General features: G+C 34.2%; 1 protein-coding gene across 7 annotated transcripts in view; it reads left to right on the top strand.

The window, feature by feature from the left end:
• LOC138701967 (uncharacterized) overlaps positions 1-21,700 on the top strand; it is a 1,800,590-nt gene that overhangs the window by 67,009 nt on the left and 1,711,881 nt on the right. Inside the window, exon 2 of one of the 7 annotated variants that reach the window (XM_069829372.1) lies at positions 3,818-6,806. The exons of 4 other annotated variants lie outside the window; for them this stretch is intronic. In XM_069829372.1, the coding sequence (XP_069685473.1) occupies positions 3,874-4,722 (849 nt within the window). In that variant the 5' untranslated portion in view covers positions 3,818-3,873 and the 3' untranslated portion in view covers positions 4,723-6,806. Of the gene's footprint in view, positions 1-3,817; positions 6,807-21,700 lie in introns of those variants that run through there. 2 more of the 7 variants (XM_069829371.1, XM_069829370.1) reach the window with 2 other exon arrangements.

The raw sequence follows: 21,700 nt of genomic DNA, 5'->3' as shown, positions 1-21,700 counted from the left end.
ATTTGTCGACCGGTCATCGCAGAAATTCTGATGAATGTGATTCTGCAATGTGAGATATGTTGAGAGACTTATTTCGATGTCAATACTGGGGAAACCGGAGATAGGGCCTACCTGAGAAAGCCCCCAACTGTAACATTCTCTGCCACGACTATCACTGTAGATTTTTCAACAGTAATCTCACTAGAGGTTTTGATTTATCTAGAGAAAATCAAAATTCGAGTGGGATTTAATTGACTATTACACGATTAGTAGAAAGTATATAAAGATTAGAAGTAACGAAGTACTCTAATGCAATAAAATATAAATTGACTTACTAAAATTCTATTTCACTAAAATTAGATTCACCAAAACGTTTGAACGGAGCCGACATTTTCAGTTGACTGTCTATGTGGTAAACAAATGACTATCGCAAAGCATGATTTATAGTACCGTAAAGAATTTCCTGTTTGAAATGTTGGCAAACAAAGAAACAAAAGTCCACACCTGTGGATTAACGGTTAGCGCGTCTAGCCGCGAAACCAGATGACCCGGGTTCGATTCCCGGTCGGGGCAAGTTACCTGGTTGAGGTTTTTTCCGGGGTTTTCCCTCAAGCCAATATGAGCAAATGTTGGGTAACTTTAGGTGTTGGACCCCGGACTCATTTCACCAGCATTATCACCTTCATCTCATTCAGACGCTAAATAACCTAAGCTGTTGATAAAGCGTCGTAAAATAACCTACTAAAATTAAAAAAAAAGAAACAAACGGTAGGAAGGTGATAAAAACAAAAGAAAGTATATAAAGATTAGAAGAAATGAAGTACTCCAATACAATAAAATAGATATTAATTGATTTAATAAAATTATATTTCACTAATGTTATCTTCACCAAAACGCTTGAACGGAGCTGTCATTTTCAGTCGAATGTCTATGCGGGAAACAAATGACGATCGCAAAGCATGTTTTATAATATCGTAAAGAACTTACAGTTTGAAATGTTGGCAAAGGAACAAATGCTAGGAAAGTGATAAAATTGTGTGATAAGCAGCCATGATTGGTTGAAAGACGTTCTTTCGTACCGTTTTATTGGTCAAACGTAGTATGACGTAGTATAAGTGTAATATTCAATTAAAAATTCTAGGCTTTACCCGGGGCTCCTACCTGCGCTGCATTCATGTTAAGGCTGGTTTACAATAAACCGGGAATGTAAACGACAACGGAAATATTGTTAAAATAAATTTATTTAAATGTGAGAATACACAATTAACTATTGTGAATGCTCACATTTAAATACATTTATTTTAACAATATATCCGTTCTCGTTCCCTTTGTCGCTTCCGTTCTCTGTTTATTGTGAACCAGCCTTTAGAATGATGGTCATCGGTCAGAAATAAGTACTCCTCTGAGTTTAAAGAATAAGACATAATCTAGCCTTCATTTCCAATCATGTTTACCATTGTCATGATTATATCTACATAATGTCTTACTAGGCTATAATGTACAGTATTTGTGAACTTTACAATTCTACGATCTTCTTGATTTCTTTCCGTCGTCTTACCACATGACTGCGGTTTACTGTCGTACCTAACGAGCGTAGCTGATGAGGACTGATAAAAAGTTAAATTTTTTCTCCCACAATGTTAATAATGTCAAAGGAAGTGCTTATACAAATTTTGGCCACTCGACCGCAATTACGAGGCCGTCCAGAAAGTGATTTTCCCTGGGGCCGTTTACAGAAAAAAGCACAGTTGCATGGAAATATTTATTGAAAAAATACAGCAATTGTAGCACTATTTTTCAACATATCCCCTACTGGAATTGAGACATTTGTTATACCATGGGATCAATTTTTGTATCCTTGTGTCGTAGAAGTCGGCGGCCTGGGATCGGAACCAGCGTTTGACAGCCGTCTGCACCTCTCTGTCGATCCAATACTAACGACACTTAACGCGGCACACTACCGCATACTATCGGATGCGATAGAGGATCTCAGTTATTCTATTAATTTTAGTAATAAAATAATGACGAAACTATGACGTAGCTGTGTAACAGTTGTATTGCTATACACGACGTAAGTAGTGATTATTAGTCAGGAATTTGCACACGACTTATAAACGAGCTATTCGCTGTGTAAGTACAAGACAGTTAAAGGTCTGTATAATTATAGTAAGACCGTATGTGTTTTGGAGAGGATCTATGGATGGTAAAAGGAGCGAATGTGTTATTTTCTGACATTTCCAGTTCCAAGAAGTTTTATATCGCTTCGAATATATTGATGTTGTGGGTGTGTAAAAATTGGTGCATAAATTTCGTATTTGGGAGTAGGCCTAAAAGAATCAAGTTTCTTGTGATCTTCATGGAATACTCTACACCAGTGATGTCAAAGCAAGCGCATTTTTCCGACCTTGACGTCGTGCGCGGGCAGCAAGGGCTAAATATGGAAAGAGGAAGGGTTGTGTAGCCTATATGAATAAGCAACCTGCTGGATTAAGAAAACAGTGGTGCACAAACTTCAAACGGAACGTGAAATTTTATGTCGTTATTTTTATATGGCTTCTATCTGTTTAATATTATCTATATTGTCTGTAAAACAAAAGTACTAACACTGATTTCTTAATATTGCACTTGTGTTTTAATCTTAATAACATAATAGAGAGTTAAGAGGAATATTCACTTAAATTCCATAGTAGTATAATATTATACTGTATTAAGTGGATGAAACACATCATTCATAAAGAAAGTGACATTCCAAAGAAAGAGATTGAGTATGACATGATAAGTTGGAATTTATATTGATGGTATCTTTAGCCTTACAAAAGTAATCAATAAAGTAATCAAAACAATATTACAGTACAAAGCAAAGTTACCTAGGTGCTGTATATGTTTTAAGTGTAACTAATATTCCATAACAAAATTCTTATCGCAATATGCTTTTAAGGTGATATTTGTGAGCAACTTCCTATCATCAGAATATTAAATTATTTTCTCGAAATCTGCTGAAGCTATAGAGCTGACATTTTTACAACACATGTGCACGTATCTTTTGCTTATGATGTAACAGTAGTTGCTTTGTTAATTCATTTCCTTACAAACAATTTCCATGCGAATATTTCCAAAATTTTCAATACACTATCTTCAGTAATACGTATATATGGCATATTAGATTTACGAAAACATTATGTAAGGCTACTAAATAAATAGGCCTATACCTGAAAATTTCACTTTTCTATACGAAAAGTTGAGAAAATATTTCTTTTGAATAAAAAAATCAAACTTGTGAAAAATGAGCATTAAAATTAAAACTTACATTCCTATAATGCACTTATACTTGTCAGGCAAATCTAAAAATTAATATGGATACAGTTTTAATAATTCTCTTCCCTTTATCTATTGAATCAGTGCTGGCCATCCCTGAATATAACTCGACCAAGCGGCATATACCACCTCTTTCGTCTGTCTCTTTCCTTTCCGCTGTAAAGCGCTCAGGCTCTCCTGGGCTCTAAAGCGCGCGCTTGCTCCTATGGGCATTAATTGACATGCCTGCTCTACACAAATATTTGAATAGCTATGTTCGTCTCTTTCCAGATATCTTTTTATAGTGCTTACTGCCACTACCACAATCCATAATACTGTAGGCTATATGTCTGTATTTTTACGGAAAATATTCTTTGATTTGCATTTTCCAAACTTAATACGCTTCTCAGTGTAGTTAAATGCTAGCATTCCCCGTTAAATCCCTTTGACTAATATATTGAAAATCAAATTTACGATAGCGCAAAGAGCCAGAATTTTATTATTTCATATAGAATTATGTTTTTAAAACTGTACAAATTTTCAGATTTTGATGGAGATAGACGAGGTGAAGGCTTTGATGCAGTAAAACTAGTTAGAAGAATGGTTGAACTGGCAGCTCGGGCACCTGACATACCTACATATGAGTTTAACAAGCCATCCGGGAAGATATCTTACAAGGATATATCCAAGAATGAAGACGGCTTTGCAAGAAAGCGGGTGAAGAATGATACTAAGTGGCTTATAAAATTTCTATACGACAGAGGCGTGAATTTTGAGAAACAGCGGCGGTATCTGGACAAGAACGTTGCAGAACACTTTGGGAATTTGCTATCCAGATATCGAATTCCTTTTAAACCATGGACTCTTAGGAACATGGGTCCAGAGGTTGTCACCTTGCCTCGAGTAGCATCTGCTTTTGCTGCTGACACATGTTGGATGCTGTACAAGGACGTGATCAAACCTTTGGTTCCCTACAACATGTTACTTGACGAGAATGAATCAGTTCCCATGTGCCTCTTTGGAACTGAAATGCCTGCTTTAATCCCAAGAGATGAAATGAACTACTCTTATGCTCCCAAATTGGTTGACTTGGCCTTGTGGGTAGCGTGGCAGTTTGACGACATAATCAACAAGAAGAAAACCAAAACCAAAATTGATAAGATGAAATATTACCTGCAGGTTGCTCGCAACAATCAAGTGTTTACTGATGCCGCAAGACACTCCTTCTTGAAGGAGGTGAAGATTCTAACTGAGACAGGGGAATTGCAGCCAGAGGTCTTACGAGTGTGCGAGAAAGCTGGAGAAGCATGGGCCAGATACATAGAAAACCCAGATCCTGATAGGACACGGGATCCGTTCGAGGAAATTATGCAGGCCATTTTTGATGTTGATCTTCTGGCGCCAGGTACAGGTGTGGAAGCAAAGGATCCAGTGGCAGAAGAGGCTTAGTTTGAAGGCAAAATCCCAGAGATACATCTATTCAGATCAAGATTACAGCTCGACCAAGTTAAGTCTGCGAGCCGAGAGGGGAAGTTGGAGGCAGTTCTGTAGTGAAAGGAGGCGGTAACGAGAGGAGACCAGTACAGTCTCATATGAAGCAAAGTTTTCCTACTGCGCTTCAGTTCATAGAGCGGTAACAATTTAAGACGCTTTGAAATAGACTGTACTTCTACTTCTGCTTGACAGTAAGTTTTGGCGTTCTGATTGGCCAGCGTGGGCGTAGGAGATAAAGTTGCATGAGGGGGGAGGCTGGGGGACAGCGTAACTGTTGCCTTTATCTGAAGACAAGGACAAAAAATGCGTGCGCTCCGTAGTGTATTTTGAACGATGTCCACACGTTGAAATCTGAGCGTCAAGGGATCTATGTGGCAACTGTGTTTTGCCTCTACATTCCATCCCGATATCCCCACTCGCAGACTTGACTTGGACAAGCTGTAAGAATATAGGAAAATGGAAATGGAGTTTAAGGCCATGATATGTGATCTGATAGAAAATAGTGATTTGAGTTATTTCCATCATAAATTGTGAATAATTGATCAATTTGATATCCTGAAAATGTTTCTAAATAGTTATTAGTGCTTGTTGATGTGATACAAATGTTGGTGGAGTGAATAAATATTCATTATTTTTTTCTTGAAATTATAAGGGCGTTGTTTACTTTAGTAACCTGGCTTAATACTGTTATATTGCTTCTGCTACACACATACATAAGTGTTTTGCCCATGGACAGGTCTTTCACTGCAAACTTAGCTATCTCCAATCTTTCCTATTTTCTGCCTTTCTCTTAGTCTCCGCATATAATCCACATACCTTAATGTCGTCTATCATCTGATACCTTCTTCTGCCCCGAACTCTTCTCCCGTTCACCATTCCTTCCAGTGCATCCTTCAGCAGGCAGTTTCTTCTCAACCAGTGACCCAACCAATTCCTTTTTCTCTTTCTGATCAGTTTCAAATCATTCTTTCTTTACTCTCTCTCTTTCCAACACAGCATCGTTTCTTACTCTTTCTGTCCACTTCACACGCTCCATTCTTCTCTATATCCACATTTCAAATGCTTCTATTAGTTTCTCTTCACCTCGTCGTAATGTCCATACAATGCCACACTCCACAAAAACACTTCACTAGTCTCTTCCTTAGTTCTTTTTCTAAGATCCGCAGAAGGTGCCCCTTTTTCTCTTAAAAGCTTTCTTTGCCATTGTTATTCCTCACTTTGACTTCCTGGCAGCAGCTCATTTTACTGCTTATAGTACATCCCAAGTATTTGTAGCTGTTCACTTGCTCTACTGTCTCGTTTAAAATTCGCAAGTTTACCTTCTTTATTTTTCTTCCTATGACCATGGTCTTCGTGTTGTTTGCATTTATCTTCATACCATACTGCTCAAGCTGTCATTTAGCTCCTGTAGCATATCCTTTAGTATCATCTCCTCTTCTGCTAACAACGCCATATCAGCAGCAAATCTTATGCGCTTCATTTTTCTAGACAGTCAAAGACAGTCAAATCTGTGTGTAAGCAAGTTGTGTGAAAAAACAGCCAAATTTGTAAGTCTTCATACATAACACGTTATATGATATTTCCCAAATTTTAATATTCTTAAACTATGAAGACTTGTAGGCCTACTTTTATATTAATTATGCACATTAGTTTAAGGTTTTAATTATTGATAATAAGGGTATATGGTATACAAAATAAAAGATTATTATATTGTTTTCCAATCATGTATTTGATGATGTCGTTCGGTACGACGAAAACGTTAAACTATACTAATAATAAATATGTAGCCGACATTTTTCTGGTAATTTTTGATTTTCCAAAAATAATTGGTCCTAACATATATAATTAACCACCCTGAAACCGAAAATTGCTTTTTTGAAATTTTTGTTTGTTTGTATGTCTGTCTGTCTGTCTGTCTGTATGTTTGTTACCTTTTCACACGATAATGGCTGAACGGATTTCGATGAAAATTGGAATATAAATTAACTTCGTTGTAACTTAGATTTTAGGCTATATGGCATTCAAAATATATTATTTGAAAAGGGGGTTATAAGGGGGACTGAATTAAATAAATCGAAATATCTCGCTTATTATTGATTTTTATGAAAAATGTTACATAACAAACGTTTCTTTAAAAATAATTTGCGATAAGTTTTATTCCTTAAAAATTTTGATAGGACTGATATTTAATGACATAAATGAGTTTTAAAATTAAAATAACTGCCATCTAAGGCCGTGTAATGAATTAAAAAGCAAATGACTTCGTCTATAAGAGGCCTTGGACAGCAACAATCGAAAGCTATGAAAGATAGCCTACAGAGAATGTTTCTGTGTTTGTATGAAGTAATATCGGAAGCTAAATTAACCGATTTGCATAATTAATTATTATTTCACCATTGGAAAGTGTAGTTTCTCTAGATGGACATAATGCTATAATGTTATTACAGTAACTTCTGATATAATATAATATAATATAATATAATATAATATAATATAATATAATATAATATAATATAATATAATATGTAATATAATTTAAGTTATTTGAAGGGTTCAGAACCATAGTGGGCCAAGCGCCATTTACTGAATACATAGAAAACAAGGGTTAAAATTAAGTTATTACCATAATTCAATGGAAACCTATAACAAGTAAAATAAAATATACACATTGAATCTAAATGATGTCAATCTTCATTAAACTATGGTTGCATGTAATAAAAATTAAGAAAGATGTTAAAGGAATTGTCATTGCACCAAATGAGTGTCTCTGGACCAAAATGATCGCATTTTAATTATTTGGATGCAATTTAAATTAAGAAGTAACATATTAAACGATTTATCCTTCTTTCAAACACGAATGTTCCCTGGATCAAATGTCCTATTTTAATTATGTAATTACTTTATATTTATTTCTAACGGGTGCAGCGGAGCGCACGGGTACGGCTAGTACCTAGAATAAATATGTAATATAAAGGTTTACATCTATATACAAGATGTTACGTCATTGACGGAAAATATCAAATCATTCATTGTTATTTTATAATAATTTTTAAGTAGATTCTCGCTGTCATAATGAGCAGTAGTAGACGAAATAGTGATATTATATTGGAAACAGATATTCAAGTATCTCGAGATAATACCTACCAAAATCCACATTACACTCGCCCGAATTCGGGCCGTCTTCGAAATGATGATGTCACAAACATCTGGTTAAACAGTGCGCATCTTTGTTTTCATTGTTCGTCATGTCTGTTTCATTTGGAACAAAATTAAAATTAGTACACTAGACGGTTTCCACTACGTATTGTCAATTGAACTCAGAACTATTGATGTGAGCTGGTCTCATGATACGGTCCTCTCCAGGGAAATGAATGCGTTAAGTAAGACAATGATACGGGAACGTTCGCCCATGTATCGGAAAGGGTTGAAACTCATTTGAGCACTCATACACGATTCATATAACCCCGTGTAGGAGGGACGTTTTAAATGATTCCTTCAGCCAAACACACCAAGCACCAACTTCACTTAGAGTAGTTCCATTTTTAAAATATGGCTGAATAGTGTTTGTACTTACGTAGGAGCAATGTTTCATAAAAAGCGAGAGATCTCTTGAAGTTTTTTAACCCCCTCCCAGCCATGACGGACAGGGCGTGGTTTATTACTGTCAGTCTTTTAATTTAAATGGGGAGGGGATCAACATGCTGTCCCTTTTTGTATTTAAAATTGAAGTTGTATTTTTCTTTTTATTTTTAGGTTTTAAATAATTTACAACGTGAAACAGGGGGAGGGATCACCTATGTTTGATGGAAGGGAAGTTGCGGAACTCTTCAATTTTTTAATTGGTTATTGCAAAATCAAACTCATTTTGCAGTACAGGGATATGCACTCTACGGCCCTCGGTTCGAAACAGACATTACGATGAATTTATTTCCTCATCGAGGGATATTTGTCAATTCAAATGTTAAACCAAACAGACTGGTCCTTTTTTAATGCCTTGTTACATAATATGTGTTATCAGGATTCGATCCCAGACACTGATAGTTTGGATTATGTAATAATTTGCCTCTATCTCTGGTATCCACACACATGTTAAAACTTTTCCTTCCGTTCCTGTTTTGTTTAATACTACTACTGATACTACTACTACTACTACTACTACTACTACTACTACTACTACTACTACTACTACTACTACTACTACTACTACTACTACTACTAACTTACTTACTTACAAATGGCTTTTAAGGAACCCGAAGGTTCATTGCCGCCCTCACATAAGCCCGCCAGCGGTCCTTATCCTGTGCAAGATTAATACAGTCTCTATCATCACACCCCACCTCCCTCAAATCCATTTTAGTATTATCCTCCCATCTACCTCTCGGCCTCCCTAAAGGTTTTTTTCCTTCCGGTCTCCCAACTAACACTCTATATGCATTTCTGGATTCGCCCATACGTGCTACATGCCCTGCCCATCTCAAACGTCTGGATTTTAAGTTCCTAATTATGTTAGGTGAAGAATACAATGCGTGCAGTTCTGTGTTGTGTAACTTTCTCCATTCTCCTGTAACTTCATCCCGCTTAGCCCCTAATTTTTCCTAAGCACCTTATTCTCAAACACCCTTAACCTATGTTCCTCTCTCAGAGTGAGAGTCCAAGTTTCACAACCATACAGAAGAACCGGTAGTAGAACTGTTTTGTAAATTCTAACTTTCAGATTTTTGGACAGCAGACTGGATGATAAGAGCTTCTCAACCGAATAATAACACGTATTTCCCATATTTATTCTGCGTTTAATTTCCTCCCGAGTGTCATTTATATTTGTTACTGTTGCTCCAAGATATTTGAATTTTTCCACCTCTTCGAAGGATAAATCTCCAATTTTTATATTTCCATTTCGTACAATATTCTGGTCACGAGACATAATCATATACTTTGTCTTTTCGGGATTTACTTCCAAACCGATCGCTTTACTTGCTTCAAGTAAAATTTCCGTGTTTTCCCTAATCGTTTGTGTATTTTCTCCTAACATATTCACGTCATCTGCATAGACAAGAAGCTGATGTAACCCGTTCAATTCCAAACACTGCCTGTTATCCTGAACTTTCCTAATGGCATATTCTAGAGCGAAGTTAAAAAGTAAAGGTGATAGTGCATCTCCCTGCTTTAGCCCGCAGTGAATTGGAAAAGCATCAGATAGAAACTGACCTATACGGACTCTGCTGTATGTTTCACTGAGACACATTTTAATTAATCGAACTAGTTTCTTCGGAATACCAAATTCAATAAGAATATCATATAAAACTACTCTCTTAACCGAGTCATATTCCTTTTTTAAATCCATGCATAACTGATGTACTGTACCCTTATACTCCCATTTTTTCTCCATTATCTGTCGAATACAAAAAATCTGATCAATAGTCGATGTATTACGCCGAAAACCGCACTGATGATCCCCAATAATTTCGTCTACGTACGGAGTTAATCTTCTCAAAAGAATATTGGACAAAATTTTGTACGACGTCAACAAAAGTGATATTCCTCGAAAGTTACCACAGTTGGTTTTGTCCCCCTTTTTAAAAATAGGTAGAATTATGTACTCCTTCCATTGTTCTGGTACAATTTCCTTTTCCCAAATAGCAAGTACAAGTTTATAAATTTCGCTATATAATGCACTTCCACCCTCTTGTATTAATTCTGCTGGAATTTGATCGATACCTGGAGACTTGTACTCTTTCAGATTTTCTATCGCAATTTCGACTTCTGAAAGCGTGGATTCGGGGATTAATGGCTCAGGAGTTTGTATTTCAATTTCGTCCCGATCATTTCTATTTGGCCTCTACTACTACTACTACTACTACTACTACTACTACTACTACTACTACTACTACTACTACTACTACTACTACTACTACTACTACTACTACTACTACTACTACTACTAATACTAATAATAGCCCGAAAGTTTAGGCATTTATTTTGACTGAAATAGGCAGGCGAATATTTACTTACTTAATGACTTTTATCCACACCTGTGGAGTAACTGTTAGCGCGTTTGGCCGCGAAACCAGGTGGCCCGGGTTCGATTACTGGTCGGGGCAAGTTACCTGGTTGAGGTTTTTTCCGGGGTTTTCCCTCAACCCAATATTAGCAAATGCTGGGTAACTTTCGGTATTGGACACCGGACTCATTTCACCGACATTATCACATCTCATTCAGACGCTAAATAACCTAAGATGTTGATAAAGCGCCGTAAAATAACCTACTAAAATAATAAAAAAGTAATGGCTTTTAGAGAACCCGGAGGTTCATTGCCGCCCTCACATAAGCCAGCCATCTGCCCTTATCCTAAGCAAGATTAATCCAGTTCCTGCCATTATATCCCACCTTTCTCAAGCAATATTAACATTATCCTCCCATCTACGTCTTGGCGTCCCCAAAGATATTTTTTCCCTCCGGCCTCACAATTAACCTATGCATTTCTGGATTCAACCATACGTGCTATATGCCCTCCCATCTCAAACGTCTGGATTTATTGTTCCTAATTATGTCAGGTGAAGAATAATACAATACGTGTAGTTCTGTGTTATGTAACTTTCTCCATTCTCCTGTGACTTCATCCCTCTTAGGCCCAAATATTTTCCTAAGCACCTTATTCTCAAACACCCTTAACTTGTGTTCCTCTCTCAAAGTAAGAGTCCAAGTTTCACAACCATAAAGAACAACCGGTAATATGACTGTTTTATAAATTCTAACTTTCAGATTTTTTGACAACAGACTGGATGATAATAGCTTATCAACCGAATAATAACAGACATTTCCCATATTTATTCTATGTTTAATTTCCTCCCGAGTATCATTTATATTTGTTACTGTTGCTCCAAGATATTTGAATTTTTCCAGCTCTTCAAAGGATAAATTTTCAATTTTTATATTTCCATTTCGTACAATATTCTGGTCACGAGACATAATCATATACTTTGTCTTTTCGGGAATTACTTCCAAACCTATTTTTTTCCCTAATCGTTTGTGGATTTTCTCCTTGTTTAATACTAGTAATAATAATAATAATATTATTATTATTATTATTATTATTATTATTATTATTATTATTATTATTATTATTATTATTAAGAGCCCGGAAGTTTAGGCATTTATTTAGATTGAAACAGGCAGGCAAATACTTACCTACTTAATGGCTTTTAGAAAACCCGGAGGTTCATTGCCGCCCTCACATAAGCCCGCCATCGGTCCCTATCCTGAGCAAAATTAATCCATTTCCTACCATTATATCCCACCTTTATCAAATCCATTTTAATATTATCCTCCCATCTATGTCTTGGCGTCCCCAAAGATCTTTTTCCCTCCGGCCTCACAATTAACTATGCATTTCTGGATTCAACCATATGTGCTACATGCCCTGCCCATCTCAAACGTCTGGATTTAATATTCCTAATTATGTCAGGTAACTTTCTGCATTCTCTTGTGACTTCATCCCTCTTAGCCTCAGCTATTTTCCTGAAGGACCTTATTGTCGAACACTCTTAGCCTCTGTTCCTCTCTCAAAGTGATTATTGGAACGCCATTGTGTGTTTTTGATTTCGAGTAATGCCTCATTAATATTTACTATTTAAACTTCCTCAACTTGGTGAGGTTGCCAAAGACAAATAATGTTAAAGAGTAACATTTAAAATGACATTAAAAATGTCTTACAAGAAATTTGTTTACAATAAACTGAAATTTACAGTAGATAATATTTCACATAATGAAAATTTGCAGTAAAATAAAAAATACAGATAAAAAAATAGAATGAGAAAATCCAATTTGAATTGAAATAAAAGTATCGCCGTAAAATCTGCGAAGAACCCTTCAAGGCTATCGTAGAAATTTCCTTAATTCTTGCTGTTGGGACTCCAAATTTATGACAGAATGACACGAATTGTTTTGTTATGGTCTCTCTAGTGCCCACCATTAATCCGATGACTTCTATATCCTTGAGTTTATATGATGTTTTTTAATAAGGGATAGTTGGTTCATAGATTGTCCTTTTCTGTAGATTGACTCCTCGGGTTGATTCTGATGCGTCTCGAATGTGATGGTCGGATCCAGAGTATAACCTTACTGAAAACTATTGCAGTCTATTTAATTTTATTATTCCCGACTGAATTAACATGTGGATAGGCCTACTAAATATGAACAAAGTTCATCCGTTAGTTTAGTAAAAATGTCAGTAACTCTTCATGCAGGTTTTTCAAGATTATAATTGTAATTGAAATTGAACTAAGGATTTTGAATAGAAACTCAGATCAAATCTTGTATATCTAGAAAGGAATATTTTTATAGAAACAAAATATTTTTGTAACTATGGTTGCACGTGTTATGTCATCAAAATATTTTTAAATTACACCCTATCTTTTTTAATATCATCTGAAAGAGCGTATGGAATACTTCATTTGTTTTATATAGAAGCATTATGATTATGGTTACTATGGTAACAATTTTATCGCTGTTAGTGTCTATGTTATGAAAGTGGTTTTATTGATGAAATCAACATAAAACGAGACATTAATGACTAAGGTTTTACAAAAAGTGGTCAAAATATCATTTTTAGTTTTTTTTTGTACGAAAATATTCCTTGAGCACTTAGAAAGTCGGTAATCGGTTTTTGCTTCTACGTCTTTTTTCAGCTCCAGGAACGATTGTCATTTAAGCCTCCCCCATATATCAGAATTGTATCTCTCTTCACAAATTTGCCATTTACTTGAAACTACATTTTTGCTGTTCAAAATTCTCCATGTGTATGCAGTTTCCACCAAACTCAATGAAAATATTCGTACGTGCCCATGCATATAGGCCTATTATCTGAGATCTAATGTTGAGACCAGGGTGCTGAATTGGAGTTAAATCGCTCGCTTGAACTCGGTCGAATGTCGCACGCTCGAGTGAGATAAGATCGGTCGCGATACGCTCGTAATAAATAGAAGCACAGTACAAGGTCATCTCACCGACATGTCTTATCTTGTATGGAAGGCGACAGATAAGATACACATATGTTTTGCTTACACGGTAAAAATAAGGATTTATTTTCTGCGTTTATGACAAACGTTTAATGGAACGTACCAAAACAGTAACATGAAGTTATAAATAAAATAGTATGAAAAACTTCGATATACAGTTATTATTGCTAATTAATAATTATTCAATATTTGATTTACCACATACATAATATGATAGGTCCATATATAGTGTTCCTTCTATATATTGTGACAATGTAGAAACGTTTTACAAAATATTATTATATAGCAATAAATTAATAATAATATTAGTGCAGAGATAACGTCACAGAAAATAAATTAAAACGAATAATCATGCTGCACAACTGTTACAGGCGCAAAGATTGATACACTAATTATTATTATTATTATTATTATTATTATTATTATTATTATTATTATTATTATTATTATTATTATTATTAGAAAACGTGATACATTTCTTGCATTATCGTGATTGAGTTCTCCGTTTATAATAATTACATTTACATCCAATAACATCTATCAGATATGGCAAAAACAAAATCACTCAAGTGTGTGGGGGGGGGGAAACATTTACCTACAACATTTATATTACTTTTTTGTAGTTGTACTATGGAGAGATTAGTTAAACACTGCAAAGTTTTGAAATGCTAAACATCTATGATGTTACGGGTCATTCCATATCAAATCAACAAGGCACTCAACCCGACCGACTCAGATTTCTTTCAAATTTTGAGGGTTTGTTTTACCTGACGCGCTAACTAAAACTGCCGAGTTTCATATGTCCTGTGCTTTTCGTTTTTTGTCAGTGGCGTTTCGAACATGAAGAAAAATCACATTTTTGTAAGCACGCCGCTTCAATTAAAATTATATATCTCAACAACGTCTCCAGATAAATTTACAAAAATTGGGCGATACGTTCTTAATATGTGATAGTTTTTATTGCTTATATTGTTTTCTGCATGTATTCAATTACACTAAAAAAACATGGTGAAACAATTTTCATATACTCATATTTAAAAATGCAGGGGTTCTATTTTAATGAAAAAAAAAAATATAGTATGCCTCAATTAGTGATATAATGAACTGATAAGTTTCAACTTGGAATCATTATAGGTTACAAAGATAAAAATTATTATGTCACAGCAAGCGTAAGCTAACCGTATAAGTCGCGATAATTATGTCCCACACATTCGTTGTTTTTAAATATATTTGATCATATTCTTGAATGTCGCTATGTAATTTAACATGTAGTACATAATTCGAATTTTTTAAATTATTACCTGAAATAAATTGTCACATGGATTTTGTTAAACCTGAAGTTCTGTAAGAAATGCTTACCTTTCATTGCTGAGATGAAATAGCCTGATCATCTTTCCAGACAGGATGCTGCGTTGTTTCAACTGCATTTTAAAACTGCTTAGCAAGTATAATACCCATCCTAAACAGCAGGACTATATGAAACTTGTGTTCCAGGCACTGCGGTGGATTTTGCAAATCGAAGAGCAAGCATTTTTTCCTCTTCAGTATAGCCTTTCTTAGTCGCATAAACGGTATTAATGTTTGGGAGATGATTCCTTGTCCAGTCGTACAATTCCCTAGGTGTAGTTATTTGTTTATCGATGGTCTCTGCAAACTAGCACAAGCCGCAAACCTTTTAAGTGTCCCACCTACAACGTCGTAGATCTTTTGCCATGCGATATGCAAAAATAATGCAATTCTGTTGGAAATCCAAAATCTTCTCCATGTAATGTGAGGTTCAGGAAATTTTTTCCTATTTTTATACTGAGCAGAGAATCCATCGGAGAAATATATAATTTTTGTGGTGAATTACAGATGTTTGTTTTAATGACTCCATTAGATATTTTTGAAACAGATGTACAGCTGTAGTGTCATATTTCGGGTAGTGTGAAATTATTACCAGATTTTTAATAGAGACTGTATCGGATGGCGATTCGTTATAATATATTACGAAAGTATGAATGGTTGTCTGCACATTAGTCCTGTGATGTGACTGAATTTCATCTTGGATTACGAAATAATAGTTTTCAGCGAAGTCGCATAACACAATAAGCAGGCATGGCTGTAGAAATGCTTTCATATCACGTAGAAACTTACTTCGTCCAGATTATATAAATGAATGAGTCAGTAAATCACAAAGTTTCTCCAGTCGAAAAATTTGTCTGTGGGTTTCATTATAGTCTCAAGCGTTGATCGGTCAGTCGTCATCCACTGCTTGTAGGTCACTGATTCACTGAAGTTTTATACGAAACATTTCTCTAAACTCTCTCTTATTTTGAATGGTTCAGGACATCCTGTACATTTCCTGAACAAGCAATTTATATGAGGAGGATTGCACACCATAGTAGCCAAGAAATGTTAAGTTGGAAAGTATAAAGAAAAATTTTCTTGAAATCCACGTAGACCTGAAACTTTAATAAATTGCTTCCGGCATAAGTTTTACATTCTGATAAGGACACAAACACAGACAGTATAGTCCACTAACTCCAGCTAGAATACAATTTCTTGGTCAGGGTTAGAATTTTTAAACACTGCATATAATTAATTTCTGCTCATGTGATTTACTCCCTGATTCTTTAATCACAACAAATATTTCTTACCAGGCATAATTCTGCTTATCTCGTCAGAACAACAGAATTCTTTAACTTTACCGGCAACAGCCGCGAGCAAGGGTTTTCCAGGTTTCGGATTTGGTGAACACAAAATTCCCTTTCCCTTTGCCAGGACTTTGGTTTTCCGAATTATGTATTCGAAAGCTGAAAGAAACTCTTTTTTATATTATTTACGCTCCAACTTTTATGTAGTAGTGTTAAAATGGTGATTTTCTCACGTTTACCTGAATTTTGAAAATTTCCCTGCAACTGAGACAACATTTCAGAATCAGAAAGGTCCTGGTTCCTCGGCATCTTTAATACCGAAAACTTTGTCTTTTACAATATTTTCAAATTTCTGTCTCTTATATTTCTCTTGTTGTAGCCTTTCTTGTTTAATAAGGAACACACCTTGGTCAAAAAGACTTGTATTTAATGAACTTACATTTGCTGTAGAGTCAACGTATTCTTCATTACTAGAGTCATTATGAGGATTCTGCATAATAGCATTATATTATATTTTTATTTCTTTGCGACACATAGCGCACACCTTTTGTTCCTGTTTTAAACCAGGAAATACATTAAGCATCCACGATATAACACTTCTTAAATTTTTCCTCTAATTACAATGCCTTGATTTCTCGAAGGGATTGCAGCAAACATAGACCTATAACTTAAAACGCGACTCCATTACATCGCACAAAACTACCACATACTACGAAAACTAACGACACTGCACTTGAAACAGACTGCACGTTTTGTATAAATTGAAGACTGTATAAACTGCCACTCTTGACGGCCTGACAGATCTACGAAGCAGCTTATCAGACAAGTACGAACTCGCGCGCATGCAGTGTTGGTGTAAGACGGGTTTAAGTGCTACAAACCAATACATTGATATATTTTTTACTGATATTCCTGAAACGTTTCCAAAATGAAATTTACACCAAGGGGAGAATACTTTTACCTCTATAACATACATTTTTCGCGAAATAATTTATGTCCCGCATTTATAGATATTTATTGTTAAAATGTGTTTCACGTGACCATTCAATAAAGAATTCATTACTTTGATGCAAACCTATTTTTATTGAAACGTATGATCCCTTAGCTTTAAAATAAGCCCAAGTTTAAGATTCTACCTCAATTAGAAGAGAAGTTATGAATTATTTTTATTGACATAGTATGCGACAGTTTTACATTTTTTCTCGTAGTGACAGAATTGCTGTATGGATATCGTGCATTATTGAGGGCTAAAATTTTACATAATTACCTAACTTAAGGTTCTTTACCATCCCACCAAATTTAATGAAAATCTGAGGTGGTCGGATTGAAAAGTCCACTTTTTTGTGTTGATTTGACATGGAATGCCCCTATTACACAAGAACGAATGTCTAACGCTCGGCTTATACCATTGGAGGATTTATCGCTCGCGACAATTTTACCCATCATGCATGTGCGCTACCTATCGGATTATGCTATGAACTACTTGGCGCTCGAGCGAAAACGTCCGCTGCGTTCCTCTGGTTGAGACAATTTAAGCATATTGAAAATTGGTGCTATCTCAAAACTACATCTCATGGACTTGATCCACTTTAGCTCTGAACGCCTCATATGTCCCCTTTTTGAACTCTTGTTGTTCCTGTGTTTAGTTTAGAAAGGACACATGTGCAAGACAAAAAAAAATTGTATAGAAACCACCCTTTTCATTTAAAAAATCTAGAACTCCTGTGTAAAGTGTATTCTAGTAACCTCTCCATGATGTAATACCAAGAAATGAAAAATAAAAAAAATTATTTAATAAATAGTTTTTTTGTGTGTCTCCTGTAAAATTGGGGAAATGTGACTTGTGCCCTTTCTAAAATAAACGATTCAATTATATTTTTACTAGTGGCTTGTGCAGCAAATGCTGCAAACTAAGTTCATTAGACGTTCAAATAAACATTTTTTAGATTTATTTTTAATGAAGAATACCAGACATTTTGAAAGTTATTTTCTTCCATAATAATGAAACATACTCCCTCTGAATGTCTTGTTTATACCAAGTGCTTTTTCTTGAACCTATCCACCTTCAGGTTTTGAGTTTTAACGGGAAAACGCAAGTAACAATGTCAGAACGATCAGTGGGTTTTTCATGTGAGACTAAATAATAGCTAATTCAGGTCATTGTGGATTGTAGGTGAAAGTTAAAAAAGTCAGGTTTGATATTTTTTCGAACAATAGACAATAGCATATTGGTATAGCTGTTGCATGTAGAGCTTGAAATGCAGAGGGTAAAAATCATTTTATTCTGCTAAGAGATCTTGCTGAAATGATCGGGAGGCTACAAAATTTTGTACGGCTCTTATTTTATCAGTAAATAGGCTAATACCTTTTGGTCTTTCTTTAGGAACTGTAATTTTTGCGCTCTCTCGAGCCAATACTGAAGAGAATGACTCATATAAATATCTACACCACACCGCCATTAAGTATATGAAAAAGACCCAACCCCACTTGATTAATAACTTTAAAAATATTCGATTTTTAATAATAATAATAATAATAATATTATTATTATTATTATTATTATTATTATTATTATTATTATTATTATTATTATTATTATTATTACCTTACGTAAGTTTTGTACTTTTATATATTATATAATAGCTGCCACTCCCTAAATTATAGAAATGAAGATCTAATTTAAGATATTCTCTACATCTACCTATATAACCCAGAAACGTTTCACTTTCATATCATCAATAGGCCTATAGTATTAATATGTATAATTAATGAAAAATAGTCACATCAAGGCATTAACTATAATAATCTTTCATTTCTAATGGTAATAATGTTATCAAACCACCTCAAGTTTTGTAGATTTTAATATCCAATACACAGCTGTACTCAGAAAATTACACACCGCAAAATCAGGCCTGTAAATTATTTTAGCAAGTCTTGAAGTTTTTAATAACCAATTGAATTTGAACTCTAAATATGTCAGCAATCTTGCAGGTCATGGCCTTCGTGTAATAACCTATTGTTTATTGTAGTGTGTGTTTTGTTTTATTCTGAAATCACAGCCGACTACTGAAATGCAATTAGTTCTCAAAACTGACGAAAGATGGATTTTGGAAAACAGGGAAATGATGTAGGAAAATTAACATTTCACTGAAAACTACTATTTTTCCGAAAAACTTTGGGTTCCAAGCTTCAAAATGAGGGGTCATTTATTAAAATCCGTTCAGCCGTTTTCCCGTAATTTCCATTACCAGTTCAAATTATATATATAGATTTCGTATAATAGAAGTTTAAGACTAAGCTAAGTTTCATAAGAACTTAGAGCGAAGTGGTTAGAAATAGCATTTTCCTCTCCTTGGATTTGTCATAGGAGAAAAATAATGGTTGCACCTGCAAATAATAGCCGAATTGTTCATGGAAGGGTTGTGCTGACAGGTACACGTGGCACGGTGGTTCAAACGGCAGCCATGAGCTGCAATGGGCGCAACCCTGCAGCCAACCACAGCAGCGTCAGACTCGTTGCACGAAGGGGATAGCCATGTTGCAAAACCTGTAATGCATTTCCGTATGTTACCCCGTTTTTTTTTTCTGGTACTTCAAAAAGTGCAGATTTTTTTTTCCGTTATAGAGCTACGTGAACACCGCTGACAGGAAATGCCCACTGCATTCAATTGATATTTTACATCGGTTCTTTAAACAACGGTTTTTAGGACAACGTCAATGAGATTGCAATACTATAGCGGTGGAATGAGATTGATTGTGAGTCTGAGGTGTTCTTTGTGCGATCTGCTCGGCTGGAACCTCGGCCCCATCTCCGTGAAGTCGTGATCTGACTTGCGACGGTTGGACGTATGACAATAGATTAAATATCTATTAGCCTATTTGAGGAAGCTGGTATCAAAGGACGACATACGCCATTTTTATCGAAATTTAGTTAAGGATCCGCTCTTATAAATATTTTTTGCGCTCTTTCCAAATATGTGGTCCGTTTGTTTCAGAAACTGTGATTTACATGCTTTTGCGAACGCTAAATTAGGTTGTTATCCATCCGTAGTTTCTTTCAAGTGCGGACCATACCATTTCAGGTATTCACATTGCTGGAAATGACTTAAACCTATCATGGCGATCAGTTAATGTATTTATTTATTTTATTTTATTTATTTATTTACTTATATATTTATTTACTTATTTATTTATTTACTTATTTATATACATATTTATATATTTATATATACATATATTTATTTACTTATTTATTTACATATTTATTTACTTATTTACTTATTTATTTATTTATTTTTATTTACTTATTTATTTATTTATTTTTATTTACTTATTTATTTATTTTTATTTACTTATTTATTTATTTTTATTTATTTATTTTATTTATTTTTTATTTAATTATTTTTATTTATTTATTTTTTCTTTATTTATTTTTATTTATTTATTTTTTCTTTATTTATTTTTATTTATTTATTTTTTCTTTATTTATTTATTTATTTATTTTATTTATTTTTTATTTATGTATTTATTTTATTTATGTTTTATTTATTTATTTTTTATTTATTTATTTTTATTTATTATTTATTTATTTATTTTTATTTATTATTTATTTATATATATATTTTTTATTTATTTATTTTTTATTTATTTATTTTTATTTATTTATTTATTTATTTTTTATTTATTTTTTATTTTTATTTATTTATTTATTTATTTAACAGAGCAAAGCCCAAATTACAATAGACAGTACAGATTTGTTAAAAAAAACACAGAATTGCATATAACATGAAAAAAGAGATAAAACAGAAACAAATGCAAGATATAAGTGTAATTACAAATTAAAAATTAAAAAATGAAAAAAAAAAACAAGTAGATACTACCTAAATAAAAGACACAGCTATAAGCTTAGATATAAATGAAAAATACCAAATAAAAATAAATTAAAAAGAATTAAGTATAGATATCATAGCTAAAAATGTAAAATGTAGCTATAATTGGCAAATTACAGAGTAAATATAGCCTAACACTATGTTAATAAATTCAGTATACAGTATTATATAGTAGGACTAATAGGATATTTTAATGTTTTCATTCTGACAAGATTGCATGTTTTAATGATTGCATTCCGTTTTATTTCGAGATTTTATTCAAATATAAGGATTTTGGGGCACCTTGAATTCAATATGGAACGCAATACGATAGGGAGTACTCCTGAACTGAGTAGAAGACTTCAATTTAATCCTGAAGATTGGAAACGTGCTAAAGAAAAACGATTGGAAATGA

The sequence above is a fragment of the Periplaneta americana genome, chromosome 6, assembly GCF_040183065.1.
Source record: "Periplaneta americana isolate PAMFEO1 chromosome 6, P.americana_PAMFEO1_priV1, whole genome shotgun sequence".
NCBI lineage: Eukaryota > Metazoa > Arthropoda > Insecta > Blattodea > Blattidae > Periplaneta > Periplaneta americana.
This window is presented reverse-complemented; position numbering and strand designations above follow the sequence as displayed.